The sequence below is a fragment of the Coregonus lavaretus genome, assembly GCF_964263955.1.
Source record: "Coregonus lavaretus genome assembly, chromosome: 1".
NCBI classification, from domain to species: domain Eukaryota; kingdom Metazoa; phylum Chordata; class Actinopteri; order Salmoniformes; family Salmonidae; genus Coregonus; species Coregonus lavaretus.
This window is the reverse complement of record NC_139988.1, coordinates 72,740,528-72,765,815: the sequence shown is the minus strand read 5'-3', so window position 1 is coordinate 72,765,815 and position 25,288 is coordinate 72,740,528. Positions and strand designations below refer to the sequence as shown.

Genomic DNA, 25,288 nt, shown 5'->3' with positions numbered 1-25,288 from the left:
TACCTGCTCCATGTCCATATCCATTGCCATAGCCGGCAGCAACAGGATTATAGCCCCCTGCTCCAGCACCATAACCTATGGATCACAAGACAAAATTTACTACACACTTTAGAAAAAACACTGCCAGGTGTAGAAAGGCTGCAAGGCTCATAACGTATTTAAAACGAGGCGTTTACCTGGTTTGGGTGCATTAGCACCCCCTCCATTTGGATATACTCCAGCTCCATATCCTATAACAAATCCCCCCAAAATATATCAAAGTGCTAATCTTTTACTTAATATCTGAAAAAGCAGAACTTACTGAGTGCAAGAGAAAATGGTGCTTGAACCATGGACAAAAATGTACATTAAATTGAGCAAATCGTAGACGCAAATGGAGATGAATTGTGGCCAATGACACTAGTAAAATGCATTTATTCTGTCAGGGCATACAGATTTACTTGAAATGAAGCCTCTAAAAAGACAATCCGTAAAGGCATTTCCAAAACAGATCCACTGAGTGCATTACACACACAGTCAATAAATGGGTTAGAAACAAATACATTACACACACTTAGAGACATCTTTTAGAAATGAATTAGAACAGAGGGGAAATAGACAATGTTTAAACATGCAAATTAACACCAACAACCAATCAAAAAATATGAAAACTGGTGCCACCATAAAATAGTAAAAGAAGATAGACAAGAATGTATGATGAAAACTGCAATATAAAAGACAACTCCTGCACACACTATTACCTTTGCATATGTCAACATTTAGGTATATGACCCAAGACCACACACTGAAACGTCAACAATAAATTATTTTAATAATTCATTCAACACTGGGGTTTTTATTTCCAGAACTACATATGACTTCTTGAAAACAGTAGCGATTTACCATTGGGTTTAGCACCATAGCCATTGGGGACACCACCTCCGTTTGGTACACCAGCTCCTGCACCGTAACCTAATGACCATTAACCAAAATCTTAGTGTGTGGAAGACCTCATTAATGGCATGCACAACAATGTATGATGGAAACTGTAAACGTATTATAAAAGACAACTCCCACAAACCATTCAAATCGACAAAACCAACAGCCCAACAAAGAATATGAACCTTCATCCTAATTGCACTGGAAAACCTGATGCCACCATGAAATGGCAAACGTTTTGTTTAGGCTTAAAACCACACAAAAGACAACAGAGTAGATTTACCATTGGGGTTGGCTCCACGTCCGTTTGGTGCACCGGCTCCGACACCGTAACCTATTCACCATTAACAGAAATACAAGTGTGTAGAAGATCTCATGGATAGCATGCACAATAATGTAAAAATGTGTTAAAAAAATACACAAAAAACACTTATTATAAAAGACAGCTCCTGCACACACGATTATCTCTGCCAAAGTTTTCTTTTATAATGAATTCAGCATTGGGTATTATATTGCCAGCACCACATGCGGTGCATTCGGAAAGTATTCAGACCCCTTCACCTTTTCCAAATTTTGTTACAGCCTTATTCTAAAATGGATCTACACACAATACCCCCATAATGACAAAGCAAAAACAGGATTTTTGAATTTTTTGCAAATGAAAAATAAATAAACTGAAATATGACATTTACATTAGTATTCAGACCCTTTACTCAGTACTTTGTTAAAGCACCTTTGGCAGCGATTACAGCCTTGAGTCGTCTTGGGTATGACGCTTCAAGCTTGGCACACCTGTATTTGGGGAGTTTATCCCATTCTTCTCTGCAGATCCTCTCATGCTCTGTCAGGTTGGATGGGGAGCATTGCTACACAGCTATTATCAGATCTCTCCAGAGATGTTCGATGGGGTTCAAATCCGGGCTCTGGCTGGGCCACTCAAGGACATTCAGAGACTTGTCCCGAAGCCCCTCCTGCGTTGTCTTGGCTGTATGATTAGGGTCATTGTCCTGTTGGAAGGTAAACCTTCGCCCCAGTCTGAGGTCCTGAGCACTCTGGAGCAGGTTTTCATCAAGGATCTCTCTGTACTTTGCTCCGTTCATCTTTTCCTTGATCCTGACTAGTCTCCCAGTCCCTGCAGTGAAAAACATCCCCACAGCATGATGCTGCCACCACCATGCCAGATTTCCTCCAGACGTGATGCTTGGCATTCAGGCCAAAGAGTTCAATCTTGGTTTCGTCAGACCAGAGAATCTTGTTTCTCATGGTCTGAGAGTCCTTTGGGTGCCTTTTGGAAAACTCCAAGCCAGCTGTCATGTGCCTTTCACTGAGGAGTGGCTTCCGTTTGGCCACTCTACCATAAAGGCCTGATTGGTGGAGTGCTGCAGAGATGGTTGTCCTTCTGGAAGGTTCTTCCATCTCCACAGAGGAACTCTGGATCTCTGTCAGATTGACCATCGGGTTCTTGGTCACCTCCCTGACCAAGGCCCTTGTCCCCCGATTGCTCAGTTTGGCCGCCCTGCCAAACTGAGTAATCGGGGGACCTTCAATGCTGCAGATATTTTTTCTTAGCCTTCCTCGACACAATCCTGTTTCGGGGCTCTACAGACAATCCCTTCGACCTCATGGCTTGGTTTTTGCTCTGACATGCACTGTCAACTGTGGGACCTTATATAGACAGGTGTGTGCCTTGCCAAATCCAAGTCCAATCAATTTAATTTATCACAGGTGAACTCCAATCAAGTTGTAGAAACATCTCAAGGATGATCAATGGAAACAGGATGCACCTGAGTTCAATTTCGAGTCTCATAGCAAAGAGCCTGAATACTTTTTTATTTGTATAAATGTGCAAAATATTCTACAAACCTGTTTTCGCTTTGTCATTATGGAATATTGTGTGTAGATTGATGAGGAAAACAATTTATTTAATCAATTTTAGAATAAGGCTGTAACGTAAAAAAATGTTGAAAAAGGGAAGGGGTTTGAATACTTTCCGAAGTCACTGTATGAGAGCGACTGTTATGTTGTAGGCCAACGTGTTAACATTCATCTTTAAGTAATCTACAATAAATAGCTACTATGACTGCTTCGAGTAACCAGTAACAATTTACCATTGGGTTTAGCGCCATAGCCATTGGGGGCACCACCTCTGTTTACACCAGCTCCTGCTCCGTAACCTAATCATCATACACAGAAAGCTGAGTGTGTGAAAGACCTCATTGATGGCATGCACAATAATGTATGATATTAGCCACCAGTGCAAATTTACCATTGGGTTTAGCACCAAAGCCATCGGGGACACCAGCTCCTGGACCATAACCTTAAATAACATGGTGTGAAGTGAAATCAGGTACGAGTTAACTGTTATACAAATTTGATACTCCCATTTTGTAACTACTATACATGTAGCATAATATTATTATAATCAAGTTAGGTTTAGCACTATAAATGAACAATTAATCCACGAGCACAGGTCAACCAAGTGGGACACATCGTATGTGCTCAACGTGAACAATCTAGGGAAGAGGGGTCACAAGCAGCATGAGTCAATTAGAGGTCATGCACTCAGAGTGAGACTCATCATTCACTGTACAATAACAAAGACATTCCAACAGTTGTTACCATGCCAGATCAAACAACAATATCCATGCAAAAACATGAACTGCACAAATAGACAAAAACAGAAAACAGCATGCACTAGAAACCATTTAGGTTGAGGTGATCATGGCACATTGTTTAATAAATGCCATTCAGATCACCTGTGAATAACACATAATACTCTTGTTTACCATTACTGGGTAATTTCACCCATTGTCCGTTTGGCACTCCTGATGGTCCACAGTCTAGAATATCCATGTCAGAAAAATGCTATATAAATAGAATGCCTTGTATTCAAGTAAACTAATGAATAAAATGACAAAATCTGTCTTAACTATAACTATAATTATAGCACAATAAATATGCGGGTGCTGGGTAGGCAAACTATCTCTACATGAGTTATACTTGTATTTATCTATGGGTGTATTTATACTGTACATTTTATTTGGTATTACTAGTAACTGATGTTTACCAGGTTTGCCATTGGGGTTCCCAGCACCTTCACCATCTACTAGGGGTCACAGGGGTATCAATAAAACACGACTGGCAAAGCCAACCTCAAAATACATCCTCTTACTCGCAGACAAACATTAGGCTACACCAGCAGACTATTCACAGATTTATCAAGCCAACTGAACAAGACAAATAACTGCCAGTAATCCAGTAATCATACTTAAAACGTTGATTGAAACTGATCTCAAACTAGGGAAACACAAAGAGATGTCTTGTAACAACCAATGACTACATAGACAGACAGACAGACCACAGGCTTCACACTCAACATCAAACTAATACTTGAACCTACAATCTATATGGTATAATTTAGATTATTCATCATGCCCAATAAAATTGGATGCAGCAAGTTCCAACAGACCAACACATGAGAAGTGCAATAAAAAAAAAACACATCATGAAACCTACATTTTCTTAAATTATTTGGCGACAAGCCAACACCACAAGAAAGCATGCAACAAAAACATCAAATTAATATGACAACCAACACACTAAAACAAATAATGTGACAGACTCAAAAAGACTTGACAGGGCCATAAATGATACCATATGAATGCCAGAAACATGTGATGAACTTGTTGACAAGACAAACAGAAGACTTGACATGTACATACACATGCACTACACATTACACAGGTGCGGGACAGGTGTAGACATATGCAGGGACCAGTGAATATGTGACAAACATACACTGTGTTTACATGTTCAAAGACACAAACAATATCAAGTTTTAGTTTACCAGGTGGACTCCCAACTTTAGATTCCAGCACCTCAGGTTCCACTGCTGATTTTTCAGGCACAACTGCAGGCTCACTTTTAATGCTCACTTCTTCCAGTGCCACCACTAGTGTACCTTTAGTCAGGGTTTCTCCAGGGACGATGGGTCCAGTGTTTTTAGCTGCCATCGTTTCAGGTACCAACGCAGGCACTACCTTTGTAACCATTGGTCCACTACTTTTAGGTGCCTGAGGTTCAGGGTCTACGCCCCAATCACCTTTCCCAGGAGGTGTGCCCACCCCACCATTTTTTTTCTCAGGCACCTCACTTCCAGTGACATAACCTAAGGGCCACAAGGTCATCACCATTTACAGTCACTGGTAATTTTAGTTTGAAAATGTCAACAAATATGATGTCAACTTTCATCTGGTTTTTAGTTATTTACCTGAAATTAAACATTCTCGGTGAAGTTACCGCATAAGGCTTTTCTTTTTAGAACATCCAAAATACTCAATAAGCTTCATGGACAGAAACATTTTGGTGGACACAAAAATATTTTTTCAAAACTATGAAAGATAGTCCCCTAGTGAACCACAAACATTGGGTGCAAAACATTCAATTTTCTCCCACGCTTCACAGGAAAATTACACATTGTAAACACTGAAAACACACAGGGTGGAAACACAACATGAAATCCACGCCCCTATCTTGAAACTTTGCACAAATTTCTCATTGACATAATTTCAATGCATGATCTATGTGAAAGTCTGACTTGGTTGCATGGATCTCAAGTTAGGATTCAGCCCAAAATTAGTAAATACAGGCACTGTCAAAGCGTTCATAGTCTAAACTAAAGCAAACACCACCAACTAAAGCAGACAATGTTAAACATGGTAATGAAACATGTAAACAGATTTAGACATACATTTTGTTTTGTTACAGCCTGAATTTAAAATATATTAAATTGAGATTTGTTGTCACTGGCCTACACACAATACCCCATAATGTCAAAATGGGATTATGTTTTTCGAAATGTTTACAAGTTAATGAAAATTGAGAAGCTGAAATGTCTTGAGTCAGTAAGTATTCAACCCCTTTGTTATGGCAAGCCTAGAAAAGTCCAGGAGTAGAAATGTGCTTAACAAGTCACATAATAAGTCGCATGGATTCACTTTGTGTGCTATAATACTGTTTAACACAATTTTGAATGACTACCTCATCTCTGTACCCCACACATACAATTATCTATAAGGTCCCTCAGTCGAGCAGTGAATTTTAAACACAGATTCAACCACAAAGAGCAGGGACGTTTTCCAATGCCTCGCAAAGAAGGGCACCTATTAGTAGATTATAAAAAATAAAAAGCAGACATTGAATATCCCGTTGAGCATGGTTATTTTCAAGCATAGTGATGGCTGCATCATGTTATGGGTATGCTTGTAATCATTAAGGACTGGGGAGTTTTTCAGGATAAAAAATAATCTTAATGAAGCTAAGCACAGGCAAAATCCTAGAGGAAAACCTGGTTCAGTCTGCTTTCCACCAGACACTGGGAGATGAATTCACCTTTCAGCAGGACAATAACCTAAAACACAAGACCAAATCTACACTGGAATTTCTTATCAAGAAGACAGTGAATGTTCCTGAGTGGGCAAGTTACAGTTTTGACTTAAATCTGCTTGAAAATCTATGGCAAGACTTGAAAATGGCTGTCTAGCAATGATCAACAACCAACTTGACAGAGCTTGAAGAATACAACAAATAATAGGTGCAAAGCTCTTAGAGACATACTCAGACAAACTCACAGCTGTAATCACTGCCAAAGGTGATTCTAACATGTATTGACTCAGGGGTGTGAATACTTATGTAAATGAGATAATTCTGTATTTCATTTTCAATATATGTGCAAACATTTCTAAAAACATGTTTTCATTTTGTCATTAAAGCGTAGTGTGTGTAGATGGGTAAAAAAACTCATATTTAATACATTTTGAATTCAGGCTGTAACACAACAAAATGTGGAATAAGTCAAGGGGTATGAATACTTTCTGAAGGCACTGTAATCGGGGAAAAAACTTTTGAAATGACATTTCATATGTCCATGCAAATCCATGCACTGAGATGCCCCATTTGGGTTCCTGAATGTCTTTATTCTCTCAACCTCATGCAATTGTCCTGAATAGAGAATAGACACAGCCAATGCATTAAAGCTACTCACAAGTGTGACAAGAGAGATGTAGACAACCAGCCAGAAACTAATGGTCACAACAATGTGACTACAGCTAACGAATAGGGGCACTGACACAAGAGCACTGACAACAGTGTACAAAGTAGGAAAACAATACAAGTAAGCATTGGGCACCATAGGTTGTTCTCTTAATGTTAAAAATATTTACCTCAAGACACTTTCAAAATTGGTTCAAATTTGAAATATGCTTTAGGTGTGCTAAAAAAACTACCGTTTAAATATTCTAAAGTAGCCTATCATTGGGGAAATTTGAAATATAATTTTAAGAGAACATCCCTTAGGCTAATCCCTTTGAATATGGACACAAGGACATTTACCAAGACTGTCTAAACGCAAGTTGGGCACTTGTCCATTGGGCACCACGCCTCCAGCACCACCTGAAGACCAAAAAGTCATCCGTGTGTATTTAAAAAAAAGAATATTGTCTTTATACAATACTTTCTGTTAAAAGGGCATACTTTTAAGGTTACATTTACACCCATAAATTAAAAAAATTAGGCCAAGGAAAAACAGCAGATCCTAGAATAAGAAAGGTGAATACAGTAATCCATTGAATGATACTTAAATAACTCAATAGACTGACATGTTCAAACATTGCCAAATTGTAGACTAGCAAATTAGCAACAAGTGATGCAGATTGACCATACATGTAGTATAACATAGCACATGTTAGAATGCATTAAAACATGAGTACCATAGTAGTAGAATATTTTCTGATCATGGGAAAAGGGGTGTAAAAACCTTCAGACTAGAGTGCTTGACTGTTGTCGGGGTACCTGTCCCCAGGATATTGCTGACCAGTCAGTGCTTTCTAAAAAGAGAAGGACCATAGATATCCAGTCCCTAGTACAGAAAAGTATCACTGGCTAGACCTTTGCTGAGAGAAAATTAAATTTGAGAATCTACAATGTGTCAGGTTTTCCACCCATATATGATGCTACTTACAGTATACCAGATGAGAGTGGTGAAGCTACTCACTAGCTATGGAAATAACCAGTAACGCGATGGATTATCCTCCCATGAACAACGTTATGGTTTGGGATATTCAATCCATAGGAGATCATTTTCAACCCACCTTAACTTGGCGATATGTCCTTAATTCTTGACATGGAAGGCACAGTTGTGTTTTCGAAAACATGGTGGGGTCGAAATTATTGAAACCCTTGATAAAGATGAGCAAAAATGACTGTATAAAATAAATAATTCCAATACTGAGCTAAATTGTATGCTCAAAATTATTATATATGTTATGCTAATACAATTGCTCAGAGAGAAGGTAGAGGTAAAAATGATTGATATTCCTGTTTTCAATAGCTCACCTGCGAGGATAACGGCACTGAGCTTTTTTCTATAATGTTTTATGACTTGGAGAACACATTAGGAGGGATCTTAGGCCATTCCTCCATACAGAATCCTTCCATATCCTTGATATCCTTCGTCTGCGCTTATGGACTGCCCTCTTCAATTCAAACCACAGGTTTTCAATTTATTTTAAGTCCGGAGACTGAGATGGCCATTGCAAAATGTTTATTTTGTGGCCAATTAACAATTTCTTTGTGGATTTTGATGTGTGCTTGGGGTTGTCTTGCTGGAAGATCCACTTGGAAGCAAAATAGCCACATAACATCAAAGATCCACCACAATATTGCACAGTAGGAATTGTTGCCAAAGAGCTCTATTTTCATGTCATCCAAGAAATGTAAATGCCTGGAGTTTGCTAAACGGCATTGGCACTTGGATGACATGAAAATAGAGCTCTTTGGCCACGTACACCAGTGGTGGGTTTGGCGTCTAAATTAGAATGCATGAGCAGAAAAGAACCCCATACCAACTGTCAAATATGGTGGTGGATCTTTGATGTTACAGGGCTATTTTGCTTCCACTGGTCCTAGGACCCTTGTTAAGGTCAACGGCATCATGAACTTTACCCAGTACCAGGATATTTTAGCCAAAAACCTGGTTGCCTCTGCCAGTAGGCTGAAACTTCTTCCAGCAAGACAACAACCCCAAGCACACATCAGAATCCACAAAGAAATGGTTAATTGGCCACAAAATCTAAATTTTGCAATGGCCATCTCAGTCTCCAGACTTGAAACCCATTGAAAACCTGTGGTTTGAATTGAAGAGTGTAGTCCATAAGCGCAGACGAAGGATATCAAGAATCTGGAAGGATTCTGTATGGAGGAATGGTCTAAGCTCCCTCCCAATGTGTTCTCCAAACCATAAAACATTTTAGAAAAAGTCTCAGTGTTGTTATCCTCACAAGGTGTGGTATTGAAAGTTATTGAAAACAGGGGGGTCAATTTTGACACCTACCTTATTGAAAAAGTTCTTACTACTATTTCTCTGAGCAATTGTATGAGTATACAATAATATAGTTTCCCCAAAAAATGTTGTATACAATATAGCTCAGTATTTGAGTTATTTATTTTATAGTCATTTTTGCTCATCTTTATCAAGGGTGTCAATAATTGCAGAACCCACTGTACATTGTTGGATTATTTCATGGCACAAAAATGTATTTAATTTAACTGAGCATTTCCTAAATTCCAAAATACACCTGCAACTAGCCATGGGAGTTCAGAAGACAACAGTTCCTTCCAAGTCGAGAAGGAAGAATCACCAAGTAAAGGTTGGTTGAAAAATATTCTCCCATGGATTGAACATCCCAAACCATTATTCTGTTTATGTGAGGATAATCCATTGCATTACAGGTTATTTCCAGAGCTAGCTACTCACATGCTTTAAGAAAATCTGATGCTTTTACACCCCTTGGCCAGTGTGATATAAATTCTAACTAAATACTAAGCATGCCATTAACATGGCACACCACCTCATGGACATGCAGAGAATAGTATAGTTTTACCCCTGTTTGGTACTTTGGGACTCTTTCCTTGTGGCATGGCTGGTGCCACTGGCTTTGGACTTTTTGCCTGTGGTGCTGGCTCTGGTGCTGGTTTAGGGTACGTCTTTCCTTGTGGAACCACAGGTGCTGGCATAGGGTACGGCTTCCATTGTGGAATGACAGGTGCTGGCTCTGGTGCTGGCTTCGGACTCTTTGCCTGTGGTACTACATGTGCTGGCTCTGGGGCTGGCTTCGGGTATGTCTTCCCTTGTGGAACTGGTGCTGGCTCTGGTGCTTTGTTAGGGCACGGCTTTCCTTGTGGAACGACAGGTGCTGGCTTTGGTGATGGCTTAGCGTATGTCTTCCCTTGTGGAATTGGTGCTGGCTCTGGTGCTGGCTTAGGGTATGTCTTTCCTTGTGGAACCATTGCTGGCTCTTGTGCGGGCTTAGGGTATGTCTTTCCTTGTGGAACCGGTGCTGGCTCTTGTGCGGGCTTAGGGTATGTCTTTCCTTGTGGAACCGGTGCTGGCTCTTGTGCGGGCTTAGGGTATGTCTTTCCTTGTGGAACCGGTGCTGGCTCTTGTGCGGGCTTAGGGTATGTCTTTCCTTGTGGAACCGGTGCTGGCTCTGGCGCTGTCTTTGGACTCTTTGCCTGTGGTACTATAGGTACTGGCTTAGGGAAAAGCTTCCCCTGTGGAACGATTGGAGCTGGAGCTACACCCTTTGTTGGCTCAGGTACTACAGGTCCTGGCTCGGGTGCTGGGGCATAGCTTGGTGCTTCAGGAGTAAGAACTTCACCTTTGGGGCCCTTTCCATTCGGTGCACCAACACCTTTAGTACCCTGCCCATTTGACATGCTGTATCCATTTGGCATGCCGTAACCTGGGAACCAAAACACAGTAACTTTGTACCAACTAAAAGATAACTAATCAGTGAAAAAGTGCAACAGTGAAACATGAGTGAAACATGCAGTATGACAGTATCTTGACATGATAATTTAGGAGATAAAACAAACAAGGGACATCTTACCACGACAGACATACAGCACATGCATAAGTAGAACAGGAAGACATGCTTGAAATCTGAAATGCAATACTGCTCAATTATTGCTTATAAAATAAAACACATGCACCATAATACCTTCTTAGTATAGTTGCTCTGAGACAAACCACATATAAAAGACAAACTGTACAGTACGGACCGATTGACACAAATTACAACATGCAAGAAGAACATGAAAACATGCTTTAAACACCATACTACTAGTTTCACCCATATTAGATTAGAAGACACATATTGTAAGACATGCTGAGACAAACCACATACAAAGACAAACTCAACCATACGGAACAAAATGGACTCAGCAAACAGGTTAAGACAGAGAAGCTGAGGCCACAATCAGACAACATGGAGCATTTACCAGTATTGACTACTTTAGCCAAATGTCCATTGGGTACACCAGCAGGTACACCATACCCTAGGAACCACAAGAGTGTAAAAATACTGGCTCACAAATCAAGTGCGCATTACAACATACATTGCTTATGACCAACATAATAACCAACAAGTTAAGATTACAGTGGCAAATGACAAACATTGGAAAATGACAAACATGGGATAGAGTGAGCAAATGTTTTATTTTACCTTTATTTCAACACGCCATGTTGAAATAAAGGTTTAAAAAAAAAAACATTAAAAAAAAAAAAACATACAGTGCATAGGGGCGCAGTTCCTAACATTTACACAACCTCAGCTTTTAATAATGAATGCTTACCGCCATTTGGTGCTTTAGCTCCTTCATTTGATGCTTTAGTTCCTCCAATAGGTGCACCTGCTCCGACACCTTTAGTATTTTGAGGTTGAGGTGAACCATTTCCATAACCTACAACATATACCAATAACATATCAATTTGCTACAGCACAATCAAGAAGATACATGTATTACCTGGGATGGAACCTAAACAAACTTCCAGGGTGGACTTACCATTAGCTCCTTGTCCATTGGGCACACCAGCTCCAGCACCATAGCCTGGAAATAACAACAAAACAATGATGATTTAGACCTACTGAAAATATCCTAATCGACCTACTGCAAATTCACCATAATAGTTTATATGTAGACACTTCCTATTCAACATTCACCAGATGATATACAGTGCCTTCAGAAAGTATTCACACCCCTTTACTTTTTCCACATTTTGTTGTGTTACAACCTGAATTTTAAATATATTTCATTGAGATTTTTGTCACTGGCCTACACACAATACCCCATAATGGTAAAGCGGAATTATGTTTTTTGAATTCTTTATAAATTAATTAAAATTAATAGCTGAAATGTCTTGAGTCAAGAAGTATTTAACCCAACACAAGTCACATATGTTGCATCGACTCACTCTGTGTGTAATAATAGTGTTTAACATGATTTTTGAATGACTACCTCATCTCTGTACCCACACACACAATTAGCCCTCAGTCGAGCAGTACATTTCAAACACAGATTCAACCACAAAGACCAGGGAGGTTTTCCAATGCCTCACAAAGAAGGGCACCTATTGGTAGATGATAAAAAAATTTAAAAATAAAAAGCAGACATTGAATATCCCGTTGAGCATTGTGAAGTTATTAATTACACTTTGGATGGTGTATCAATACACCCAGTCACTAAAAAGATACAGGCGTCCTTCCTAACTCAGTTGCCAGAGAGGAAGGAAACTGCTCAGGGATTTCACAGTGAGGCCAATGGTGACTTTAAAACAGTTACAGAGTTTATTGGCTGTGATAGGAGAAAACTGAGGATGGATCAACAACATTGTAGTTACTCCACAATATTAACCTAATTGTCAGAGTGAAAAGAAGGAAGCCTGTACAGAATAAAAATATTCCAAAACATGCATCCTGTTTGCAACAAGGCACTAAAGTAATACTGAAAAAAATGTGGCAAAGCAATTAGCTTTTTGTCCTGAATACAAAGTGTTATGTTTGGGGCAAATCCAATACAACACATTATGGAGTACCACTCTCCATATTTTCAAACATAGTGGTGGCTGGATCATGTTATGGGTATGCTTGTAATCGTTAAGGACTGGGGAGTTTTTCAGGATAAAAAAAGAAGCGGAATGGAGCTAAGCACAGGCAAAATCCTAGAGGAAAACCTGGTTCAGTCTGCTTTCCACCAGACACTGGGAGATGAATTCACCTTTCAGCACGACAATAACCTAAAACACAAGGCCAAATCGACACTGGAGTTGTTTATCAAGAAGACAGGGAATGTTCCCGATTGGCAGAGTTACAGTTTTGATTTAAATCTACTTTAAAATCTATGGCAAGACCTGAAAATGGTTGTCTAGCAATGATAAACAACCAATTTGACAGAGCTGGAAGAATTTTGAAAAGAATAATGGGCAAATGTTGCACAATCCGGGTGTGGAAAGCTCTTAGAGACTTATCCAGAAAGACTCACAGCCATAATCGCTGCCAAAGTTGCTTCTACAAAGTATTGATTCAGGGGTTTGAATACTTCTGTAAATTAGATATTTCTGTATTTCATTTTCAATAAATGAAAATCTAAAAACATGTTTTCACTGTCATTATGGGGTATTATGTGTCGTAAAAATAAATATTGGATACACTTTTCAGGACTTTCATACACTTTAGCAGGGATTTACCATTAGGTTTAGCTCCATATCCATTGGGTACACCAGCTCCTTCACCATAACCTTGAGATCAAATATAGCATTAATACAAAACTAAGAGATCTATTAAAGGTGCAATATGTAGAATGTAGCTCCGCCGTTTCAAAAATTCTAAATGTTCGCCTGATTTCAGTTTGTGACACAACAAGCAATGTATAGTGTAGACTAGAGAATCATTGTAATATAACAATATTATATATATATATATATATATACACACAGTTGAAGTCAGAAGTTTACATACACTTAGGTTGGAGTCATTAAAACTCATTTTTCAACCACTCCACAAATTTCTTGTTAACAAACTATAGTTTTGGCAAGTCGGTTAGGACATCTACTTTGTGCATGACACAAGTAATTTTTCCAACAATTGTTTACAGACAGATTATTTCACTTATAATTCACGGTATCACAATTCCAGTGGGTCAGAAGTTTACATACACTAAGTTGACTGTGCCTATAAACAGCTTGGAAAATTCCAGAAAATGATGTCATGGCTTTAGAAGCTTTTGATAGGCTAATTGACATAATTTGAGTCAATTGGAGGTGTACCTCTGGATGTATTTAAAGGCCTACCTTCATCAAACTCAGTGCCTCTTTGCTTGACATCATGGGAAAATCAAAAGAAAATCAGCCAAGACCTCAGAAAATTTTTTTTAGTCCTCCATAAGTCTGGTTCATCCTTGGGAGCGATTTTCAAACGCCTGAAGGTACGACGTTCATCTGTACAAACAATAGTACGCAAGTATAAACACCATGGGACCACGCAGCCGTCATACCGCTCAGGAAGGAGTCGCATTCTGTCTCCTAGAGATGAACGTACTATGGTGCGAAAAGTGCAAATCAATCCCAGAACAACAGCAAAGAACCTTGTGAAGATGCTGGAGGAAACAGGTACAAAAGTATCTATATCCACAGTAAAATGAGTCCTATATCGACATAACCTGAAAGGCCGCTCAGCAAGGAAGAAGCCACTGCTCCAAAACCGCTATAAAAAAGCCAGACTACGGTTTGCAACTGCACATGGGGAAAAATATTGTACGTTTTGGAGAAATGTCCTCTGGTCTGATGAAACAAAAATAGAACTGTTTGTCCATAATGACCATTGTTATGTTTGGAGGAAAAGGGGGGGGCTTGCAAACCGAAGAACACCATCCCAACCGTGAAGCACGAGGGTGGCAGCATCATGCTGTGGGGGTGCTTTGCTGCAGGAGGGACTGGTGCACTTCACAAAATAGATGGCATCATGAGGAAGGAAAATGATGTGGATATATTGAAGCAACATCTCAAGACATCAGTCAGGAAGTGAAAGCTTGGTCGCAAATGGGTCTTCCAAATGGACAATGACCCCAAGCATACTTCCAAAGTTGTGGCAAAATGGCTTAAGGACAACAAAGTCAAGGTATTGGAGTGGCCATCACAAAGCCCTGACCTCAATCCTATAGAACATTTGTGGGCAGAACTGAAAAAGTGTGTGCGAGCATGGAGGCCTACAAACCTGACTCAGTTACACCAGCTCTGTCAGGAGGAATGGGCCAAAATTCACCCAACTTATTGTGGGAAGCTTGTGGAAGGCTACCTGAAACGTTTGACCCGAGTTAAACAATTTAAAGGCAATGCTACCAAATACTAATTGAGAAATTAAAGCTGAAATAAATAATTCTCTCTACTATTATTCTGACATTTCACATTCTTAAAATAAAGTCGAGATCCTAACTGACCTAAGACAGGGAATTTTTACTAGGATTAAATGTCAGGAATTGTGAAAAACTGAGTTTAAATGTGTTTGGCTAAGATGTATGTAAACTTCAGACACTACCATTCAAAAGTTTTGGGTCACTTAGAAATGTCCTTGTTTTCCATGAAAACATACATACATGAAATGAGTTTGAATAGGAAATATAGCAAAATGAATAGGACATGTAGTCATTGACAAGGTTAGAAATAATGATTTTTAATTGAAATAATAATTGTGTCCTTCAAACTTTGCTTTCATCAAAAATCCTCCATTTGCAGCAATTACAGCCTTGCAGATCTTTGGCATTTTAGTTGTCAACTTGTTGAGGTAATCTGAAGAGATTTCACCCCATGCTTCCCGAAGCACCTCCCACATGTTGGATTGGCTTGATGGTGTCACGATCGTTCATTAACGAGAAGGACCAAGGCGCAGCGTGATAAGCGTACATTTTATTAAGTACTAAACTCACGACAACACAACAAACAAACGAAACGTGAAATCCTAGGTTAACAAAACAAACCTTAACGGAACAAGATCCCACACCGACTAGTGCCAAACAGGCTGCCGAAGTATGGTCCCTAATCAGAGACAACGAGATACAGCTGCCTCTGATTGGGAACCACCCTGGCCAACATAGATCTAAACGATCTAGAAAACACAACATAGAAAATATGACATAGAAACTCCACACCCTGGCTCAACATTTAAGAGTCCCCAGAGCCAGGGCGTGACAGATGGGCACTTCTTACCACAATATGGTCAAGCTGCTCCCACAACAGCACAATAGGGTTGAGATCCGGTGACCGTGCTGGCCACTCCATTATAGACAGAATACCAGCTGACTGTTTCTTCCCTAAATAGTTATTGCATAGTTTGGAGCTGTGCTTTGGGTCATTGTCCTGTTGTAGGAGGAAATTGGCTCCAATCAAGCGCCGTCCACAGGGTATGGCATGGCGTTGCAAAATGGATTGATAGCCTTCCTTCTTCAAGATCCCTTTTACCCTGTACAAATCTACCACTTTACCACCACCAAAGCACCCCCAGACCATCACATTGCCTCCACCATGCTTGACAGATGGCATCAAGCACTCCTCCAGCATATTTTCATTTGGTCTGCGTCTCACAAATGATCTTCTTTGTGATCCGAACACCTCAAACTTCAATTTGTCTGTCCATAACACTTTTTTCCAATCTTCCTCTGTCCAATGTCTGTGTTCTTTTGCCCATCTTAATCTTTTCTTTTTATTGGCCAGTCTGAGATATGTATTTTTCTTTACAACTCTGCCTAGAAGGTCAGCATCCCGAAGTCGTCTCTCACTTTTGACGTTGAGACTGGTGTTTTGCTGGTACTATTTAATGAAGCTGCCAGTTGAGGACCTGTGAGGCGTCTGTTTCTCAAACTAGATACTCTAATGTATTTGACCTCTTGCTCAGTTGTGCACCGGGGCCTCCCACTCCTCTTTCTATTCTGGTTAGAGCCAGTTTGCGCTGTTCTGTGAAGGGAGTAGTACACAGCGGTACGAGATCTTCAGTTTCTTGGCAATTTCTCGCATGGAATAGTCTTCATTTCTCAGAACAAGAATAGACTGAAGAGTTTCTGAAGAAAGTTCTTTATTTATGGCCATTTTGAGCCTGTAATCGAACCCACAATTGCTGATGCTCCAGATACTCAACTAGTCTCAAGAATGCCAGTTTTATTGCTTCTTTAATCAGCACAACAGTTTTCAGCTGTGCTAACATAATTGCAAAAGGGTTTTCTAATGATCAATTAGCATTTTAAAATGATAAACTTGGATTAGCAAACACAACGTGCCATTGGAACACAGGACTAATGGTTGCTGATAATGGGCCTCTGTACGCCTATGTAGATATTCCATTAAAAATCAGCCGTTTCCAGCTACAATAGCCATTTACAACATTAACAATGTCTACATTGTATTTCGGATCAATTTGATGTTATTTTAATGGACAATAAAATTGCTTTTCTTTAGAAAACAAGGACATTTCTAAGTGACCCCAAACTTTTGAACGGTAGTGTGTATATATATATATACATATCTAATATTGTATAATACAATTGTATAATATATGCCATTTAGCAGACACTTTTATCCAAAGCGACTTACAGTAATGTGTGCATACATTTTCTTATGGGTGGCTCAAGATTGTTCCATCTAAACAGCTGTGAAATATATTTTCAATAACCAAAAATATCATATTTTCAGCAGTTTGAAGCTGATGTACAAAACAGAAAGTAAAAAACAAAAAAACTGAACTTACAGAAAGAGAAGCATAGAAAAATCGCTCATAAAAAGGATCTATCACTTATCAGACTTGCATTACATGAGAATGACAGGTCTATAACCCATATTTCTATGTGAAATCAGTCGGGTCGTACATGGGTTGGGACGTGTTGTTGATATTTACCTGGTTTGGGTGCCTTTGCCCCACCATTGGGATATCCATACCCTAGGCATCAGAAACAGACAAATTCATTGACTTATGGTCTTAGATGGTCATTACAACTGGTTTGATATCAAATGACCATAACTATAGAACAAAAACGGAATTAATACAACTGAGTAACGTTGCGGTCTTACCACTGGGTCTGGGACCATATCCATTGGGTACACCACCATAACCTGAAGTTATCCCCACAGGAAGAATAAATTAAAAACTTTTCACTTAAAGATGGTTGTGACAGATTTCAAACAGAATTGTGTCCTTGAATGACATGGTTCAACAACAACAATCATAAGATTTAGGAAACTCCATAAACAAAATTCCAGGGGAACTTACTATTGGGTTTGGAGATTTGTATTACATTTTTTGAATAATCTAATGTTAGAATGAAACAATCAAGGCCTTTAAACACTTTTTTATAAATGCCTTTAATGGTGTCTGATGGAGTTAGGTGCATTTGATGAAAAAATTTATTCATTAGGAGGTTGTTCCTTTACCTGGTGTGATAGCTGATACTTTGTTTTATAAAAATATATATTTAAAATGTTGTTAATATTAATACTTTTTTTGTGATTGTCCCATCTTTCAAGTATCCCTGGACTACATGCAGTTATAAAACCACTTCTCATGGTGAACAGTCTCAATAGAAATGTCACTTGGCAATGGCATCTTTAATAGCTGTGATTGCAGCACTAATGTAGGGGTTTACATTACCATTGGGTTTTGCTCCTTGTCCATTGGGTACACCAGCTCCAGCACTATAACCTAGAAACCAGACAAATGTTAACTCAAACCAAATGGTAGTTGTGTCACGTAACCTCTGAAAACATAATACTGATGTATGCTAAAAAATGAACGATAAATTGACAAAGACAGAATTGTTTTGGGTGGACTTACCATTGGGTTTGGCACCTTGTCCATTTGGCACATCAGCTACAGCACCATAGCCTATAAATAACACAGTTGTCACAACAAAAACAACTAGAAAATGACATTTCCTAAAGAAAATGTGTGTGCTTGCTTGCCTTAAAGTATTTATTCTTGTGAAATAGTAGTAGTGGTAGTGACCGCAGTAGTAATGTTAGTAGTAGCAATGATAGTAATAGGGCTGTTATAGGCCTATGGGTTAGTTGTGGGGTGTGATGTAGTGTGGAGTTACTATAGTGAGTTAGTATAGTAGGCTAGAGGGAGTACTATGGGTGTGTTCGTAAATTCACTCTGGAGTGCCAGAGTGTGCTCAGAGTGCACTCTGGGCGTTCATAAATTCTGAGCTTTGTCAGATTGTCCGTTTGTAAATTCAGAGCATTTCGCTCTCAAAGCGTTCAGAGCGCACACTGGACGCTCTAGCCGAGGAGTAGAATTGATCCGAGCGTTCTGACCTCACATCGGCAGTCAAACACCCAAGCTAACTAGCTAACGTTTGCTAGCTTGCTAGCTACTTACAGACACAAATGAGAGAACACCTCACTCTGACCATTTTACTTGCCCTAGCAGAGCTGATTGCGCTGTTTTCATGTTATCCAGAGCGTTGGTGACTGTAACTGTGCTGCTGGCAACAATTTAATTACGCTTTTTTGCCAACATTTACTGACACCGGCCATATTCAACGGGTGTTGAGCGTTCGTAAATTAATCACTTATTCTGCACTCTGGCACACTCAGATGAGAGCGCTCTGAAATCGGAATAGATAGCCAGAGTGAATTTACGAACGTACCCTATGAAATGTGTTTTTAAGCAGTCTAAATGTTTTTGTTTGAACTTTTTTGAAAGTTCTGTAGCAGTGATTTCAGTTTAAATTTGTTGAAGCCTGCATTCTGCCATTGAAATGGGGATACAACAAGCTTTATAGAATATAAAGTATGAATGGTAGCAAAAATATGTTTTAACTAAGTTGGGTCAGTCTGCATATTTCAACGTTGGTTTGGTGTTTGTAGCTTAAACGGATCAAGAGCAGTTGCGAATTCAAAATGTGCCTTTCTGTAGCCTATGGATCTTTTATGCAAGCAGTTGAGTCAGTCGGCACATGTCAACGTTGGTTTGGTGTTTGTAGCATAAATAGTTCAAGAACAGTGTCGGATCCAATTTTACATTTGAAGTCTACGGAGCATTTATTGAAAATATTAAATGGTTATAGTTCAAAAAGTACAAATAGTATCAACAATATTTTTACAAGCAATCTAAGTTCAGTCAATCTGTATATGTCAACGTTTGGTGTTTGTAACTTTAACGGTTCAAGAGCAGTGACGAAAGCAAAATGTACCAATTATAGCCTATGGAGCTTTTATATAAATTTGAAATGGTTATAGTGCAAAAAGTATAAATATAATCAAAAAGCTTTTAAAAATCCATGTTAGTCCACGTTTGGTGTTTGTAGAATAAATAATAAGCCTGCCAGATTTCAGTAGTTGTTCTTGCTTTCAGCAAGCAGACCTAATTATAATATACTGCAAATGTAACATAAATTATCTAGAATTAACAGAAACAGAGCCAAGGCGGTTTACCATTGGGCTTAGCACCATTTCCATTGGGCACAGCAGCACCATGTTTCCCTTACTGAACCTCAAAGCATAAGATAATACTAATGTACTTGGTAAAACACAACATTAGTATACATCGAAAAAGGGAGATTTACCTTTGTTTTTTTTAGCACCATTTCCATTTGGCACAGCTGCAGGAGCACCATAACCTAGAAATCAGACAGATCAAACCAATGTTCATGGTTGTACCACTTAGGCCAGGGGTTCTCAAAGTGCCCTCTGAACAGCCCACAGGGATGCTGGCTGTTGACACCAATGTGTCCCACAGTTGTGTCAAGCTGGCTGGATGTCCTTTGGGTGGTGGACCATTTTTTATATACACAGGAAACTGTTGAGCGTGAAAAACCCAGCAGCGTTGCAGTTCTTACTACCATACCCCGTTCAAAGGCACTTAAATCTTTTGTCTTTCCCATTCACCCTCTGAATGGCACACATATATAATCCATGTCTCAATTTTCTCAAGGATTGAAGTGGATTGAACAAGTGATACAGAAGATAGCCCTATTTGGTAAAAGACCAAGTCCATAATATGGCAAGAAAAGCTCAAATAAGCAAAGAGAAACGACGGTCCATCGTTACTTTAAGACATGAAGGTCAGTCAATACGGAAAATGTCAACAACTTTGAAAGTTTCTTCAAATGCAGTCGCAATAAACCATCAAGCGCTATGATGAAACTGGCTCTAATGAGGACCGCCACAGGAAAGGAAGACCCAGAGTTACCTCTGCTGCAGAGGATAAGTTCATTAGAGTTAACGGAACCTCAGATTGCATGCCTCACAGAGTTCAAGTAACATACACATCTCAACAACTGTTCAGAGGAGACTGCGTGAATCAGGCCTTCATGGTCGAATTACTGCAAAGAAACTACTACTAAAGGACACCAATAAGAAGAAGAGACTTGCTTGGGCCAAGAAACACGAGCAATGGACATTAGACCGGTGGAAATGTGTCCTTTGGTCTGGAGTCCAAATTGGAGAATTTTGGTTCCAACCACCGTGTCTTTGTGAGACGCGGTGTGGGTGAACGGTTGATCTCTGCATGTGTATTTCCCACCGTAAAGCATGGAGGAGGAAGTGTTATAGTGTGGGGGTGCTTTGCTGGTGACACAGTCTGTGATTTATTTAGAATTCAAGGCACACTTAACCAGCATGGCTACCACAGCATTCTGCAGCGATACGCCATCCCATCTGGTTTGGGCTTAATGGGACTATCGTTTGTTTTTCAACAGGACAATGACCCAACACACCTCCAGGCTGTGTACGGGCTATTTTACCAAGAAGGAGAGTGATGGAGTGCTGCATCACATGACCTGGCCTCCACAATCCCCCGACCTCAACCAAATTGAGATGGTTTGGGATGAGTCGGACCGCAGAGTGAAGGAAAAGCAGCCAACAAGTGCTCAGCATATGTGGGAACTCCTTCAAGACTGTTGGAAAAGCATTCCAGGTGAAGCTGGTTGAGAGAATGCCAAGAGTGTGCAAAGATGTCATCAAGGCAAAGGGTGGCTATTTGAAGAATCTCAAATATAAAATATATTTAGATTTGTTTAACATAGTTTTGATGTCTTCACTATTAATCTACAATGTAGAAAATAGTAAAAAAAATAAAGTAAAGCCCTTGAATGAGTAGGTGTTCCAAAACGTTTGACCGGTAGTGCATATATAATATATACAGTGCATTCGGGAAAGTGTTCAGACCCCTTTACTTTTTCGACATTTTGTTACATTACAGCCTTATTCTAAAATGGATGAAACACATTTTTGTCCTCAATCTACACACAATACCCCATAATGACAAAGCGAAAACAGGTTTTTAGAGATTTTTGCAAATGTATTAATTTTTAAACAGAAATACCTTTACATAGGTATTCAGAGCCTTTGCTATGAGACTCAAAATTGAGCTCCGGTGCATCCTGTTTCCATTGATCCTGTAGCTCAGTTGGTAGAGCATGGCACTTGCAACGCCAGGGTTGTGGGTTCGATTCCCACGGTGGGCCAGTATGGAAAATGTATGCACTCACTAACTGTAAGTTGCTCTGGATAAGAGCGTCTGCTAAAATGACTAAAATGTAAAAAATCATCCTTGAGATGTTTCTACAACTTGATTTGATTTCACCTGGGGTAAATTCAATTGATTGGACATGATTTGGAAAGGCATACAACTGTCTATAAAAGGTTGACAGTTGACAATGCATGTCAGAGCAAAAACCAAGCTATGAGGTCGAAGGAATTGTCCGTAGAGCTCCGAGACAGGATTGTGTCATTGAACATCCCCAAAAACACAGTGGCCTCCATCATTCTTAAATGAAAGATGTTTGGAACCACTAAGACTCTTCCTAGAGCTGGCCGCCCGGTCAAACTGAGCAATCGAGGGAATAGGGCCTTGGTCAGGGAGGTGACCAAGAACCCCATTGTCACTCTGACAGAGCTCCAGAGATCCTCTGTGGAGATGGGAGAACCTTCCGGAAGGACAACCATCTCTGCAGCACTCCACCAATCAGGCCTTTATGGTAGAGCGGCCAGACGGAAGCCATTCCTCAGTAAAAGGCACATGACAGCCCGCTTGGAGTTTGTCAAAAGGCACCTAAAGGACTCTCAGACCATGAGAAACAAGATTCTCTGGTCTGATGAAACCAAGATTGAACTCTTCGGCCTGAATGCCAAGCATCACATCTGGAGGAAACCTGGCACCATCCCTATGGTAAAGCATGGTGGTGGCAGCATCAAGCTGTTGGGATGTTTTTCGGCGGCAGGGACTGGGAGGCTAGTCAGGATCGAGGGAAAGATGTACGGAGCAAAGTACAGAGATCCTTGATGAAAACCTGCTCCAGAGCGCTCAGGACCTCAGGCTGGGGTGAAGGTTCACCTTCCAACAGGAAAACGACCCTAAGCACACAACCAAGACAACGCAGGAATGGCTTCGGGACAAGTCTCTGAATGTCCTTGAGTGGCCCAGCCAGAGCCCGGACTTGAACCCAATCGAACATCTCTGGAGAGACCTGAAAACAGCTGTGCAGCGACGCTCCCCATCCAACCTGACAGAGCATGAGAGGATCTGCAGAGAACAATTGGAGAAACTCCCCAAATACAAGTGAGGTGTGCCAAGCTTGTAGCGTCATACACAAGAAGACTCAAGGCAGAAATCGCTGCCAAAGGTGCTTCAACAAAGTAATGAGTAAAGGGTCTGAATACTTATGTAAATGTAATATGTTTTTTTATTTTTAATACATTTGCAAAAATGTCTAAACCCTGTTTTTACTTTGTCATTATGGGGTATTGTGTGTAGATTGAATAGGGGAAAAAACAATTTAAACCATTTTCGAATAAGGCTGTAATGTAACAAATGTGGAGAAAGTCAGGGGTGTGAATACTTTCCGAATGCATACATACATACGCTGGACTCCAACATTGCTCATCCTGATATTTCTATATTTCTTAATTGCATTCTTTACTTTTAGATTTGTGTGTATTGTTTTGTATTTTTTAGATATTACTGCACTGTTGGAGGTAGGAACACAAGCATTTTGCTACACCCGCAATAACTTCTGCTAAATATGTGGATGCGACCAATAAAATGTTATTTGATTTGGTGTCAGGAGACACCATTGAAAGCATGTCCTGAGTTTTAGTCACAGTTCATTTTTCAGAGACATAGTCCTACAATTTTTCATAATTGATGTGCTAGCTGAAGTATATAGAAGTCTAATAATGTAATCAGACCTATTCTTACTATATTGAACTGCTTCAGCTTCTATTCAGATTGAATTCATTTAAAGTCCTACTCCAGGCTCCTTTTTCAGCTCATTTATCACCTGATTTAATTAACAAAAGGGCACATCTCCTCTGACCTAGCACAAGTAGGGGGGTGGGCCATTCCTCTTTTGTTCTCTATTGCTCCTCTATTATTGCTCAAGCAAGGGGGGAGACCGATGACAGAGGGCACCATCAGGTCAACTCCTTGAATGGCCTACCCAATGAATTTGGCACTTGTGATTTTTGTTTAAAACTATACTGCTCAAAACATATTTTTTTACCCTTATGTGTGTGTACATTACTGTATTTATATGTGGAATATTGTTTTTCAACTGGAAAAGTAAAAAAAAATAGCTGGAGTGCATCTTTAACAGGACCCCTGTAGCTCAGTTGGTAGAGCATGGCGCTTGCAATGCCAGGGTTGTGGGTTCGTTTCCCACGGGGAGCCAATATGAAAATGTATGCACTCACTAACTGTAAGTCGCTCTGGATAAGAGCGTCTGCTAAATGACTAAAATGTAAATCTCCAACTACCATATAGCTGAAGCAAGCACACACATTTTCTTCGGGAAATGTACCTTTTCTAGTTTAGAAATAAATTATATATTGAAAAGTATGTGGACACACCTTCAAATTAGTGGATTCGGCTATTTCAGCCACACTCTTTGCTGAGGTGTATAAAATCGAGCACACAGCCATGCAATTTCCATAGACAGACATTGGCAGTAGAATGGCCTTACTGAAGAGCTCAGTGGCTTTTAACGTGACACCGTCATAGGATGCCACCTTTCCAACAAGTCAGTTCGTCAAATTTCTACCCTGCTAGAGCTGCCCCGGTCAACTGTAAGTGCTGTTATTGTGAAGTGGAAACGTCTAGGAGCAACAACGTCTCAGCCGCGAAGTGGTAGGCCACACAGGCTCACAGAACGGGACCGCCGAGTCCTGAGGCATGTAGCGCGTAGAAATTGTCTGCCCTCAGTTGTAACACTCACTACCGAGTTCCAAACTGCCTATGGAAGCAACGTCAGCACAATAACTGTTCGTCGGGAGCATCATGAAATGGGTTTCCATGGCCAAGCAGCCGCACACAAGCCTAAGTTCACCATGTGCAATGCCAAGCGTCGGCTTGAGTGGTGTAAAGCTCGCCGCCATTGGACTCTGGAGCAGTGGAAATGCGTTCTCTGGAGTGATGAATCACGCTTCACCATCTGGCAGTCCGACGGACAAATCTGGGTTTGGCAGATGCCAGCAGAATGCTACCTGCCCGAA

At 40.1% G+C, this 25,288-nt stretch overlaps 1 protein-coding gene across 1 annotated transcript in view; it reads right to left on the bottom strand.

Annotated features, from left to right (window-relative positions):
- cmn (calymmin) overlaps positions 1-25,288 on the bottom strand; it is a gene marked incomplete at its 5' end in the record, with an annotated part of 81,361 nt that overhangs the window by 40,573 nt on the left and 15,500 nt on the right. The window contains 16 exons of the mRNA XM_084167587.1: positions 4-75; positions 177-230; positions 883-951; positions 1,202-1,252; positions 3,027-3,092; positions 3,185-3,235; positions 9,858-10,718; positions 11,257-11,313; positions 11,611-11,718; positions 11,821-11,865; positions 13,502-13,552; positions 17,694-17,735; positions 17,867-17,908; positions 18,444-18,494; positions 18,627-18,677; positions 20,362-20,415. Coding sequence (XP_084023713.1) covers positions 4-75; positions 177-230; positions 883-951; positions 1,202-1,252; positions 3,027-3,092; positions 3,185-3,235; positions 9,858-10,718; positions 11,257-11,313; positions 11,611-11,718; positions 11,821-11,865; positions 13,502-13,552; positions 17,694-17,735; positions 17,867-17,908; positions 18,444-18,494; positions 18,627-18,677; positions 20,362-20,415 — 1,725 coding nt within the window. The remainder of the gene's footprint in view (positions 1-3; positions 76-176; positions 231-882; positions 952-1,201; positions 1,253-3,026; positions 3,093-3,184; positions 3,236-9,857; positions 10,719-11,256; positions 11,314-11,610; positions 11,719-11,820; positions 11,866-13,501; positions 13,553-17,693; positions 17,736-17,866; positions 17,909-18,443; positions 18,495-18,626; positions 18,678-20,361; positions 20,416-25,288) is intronic.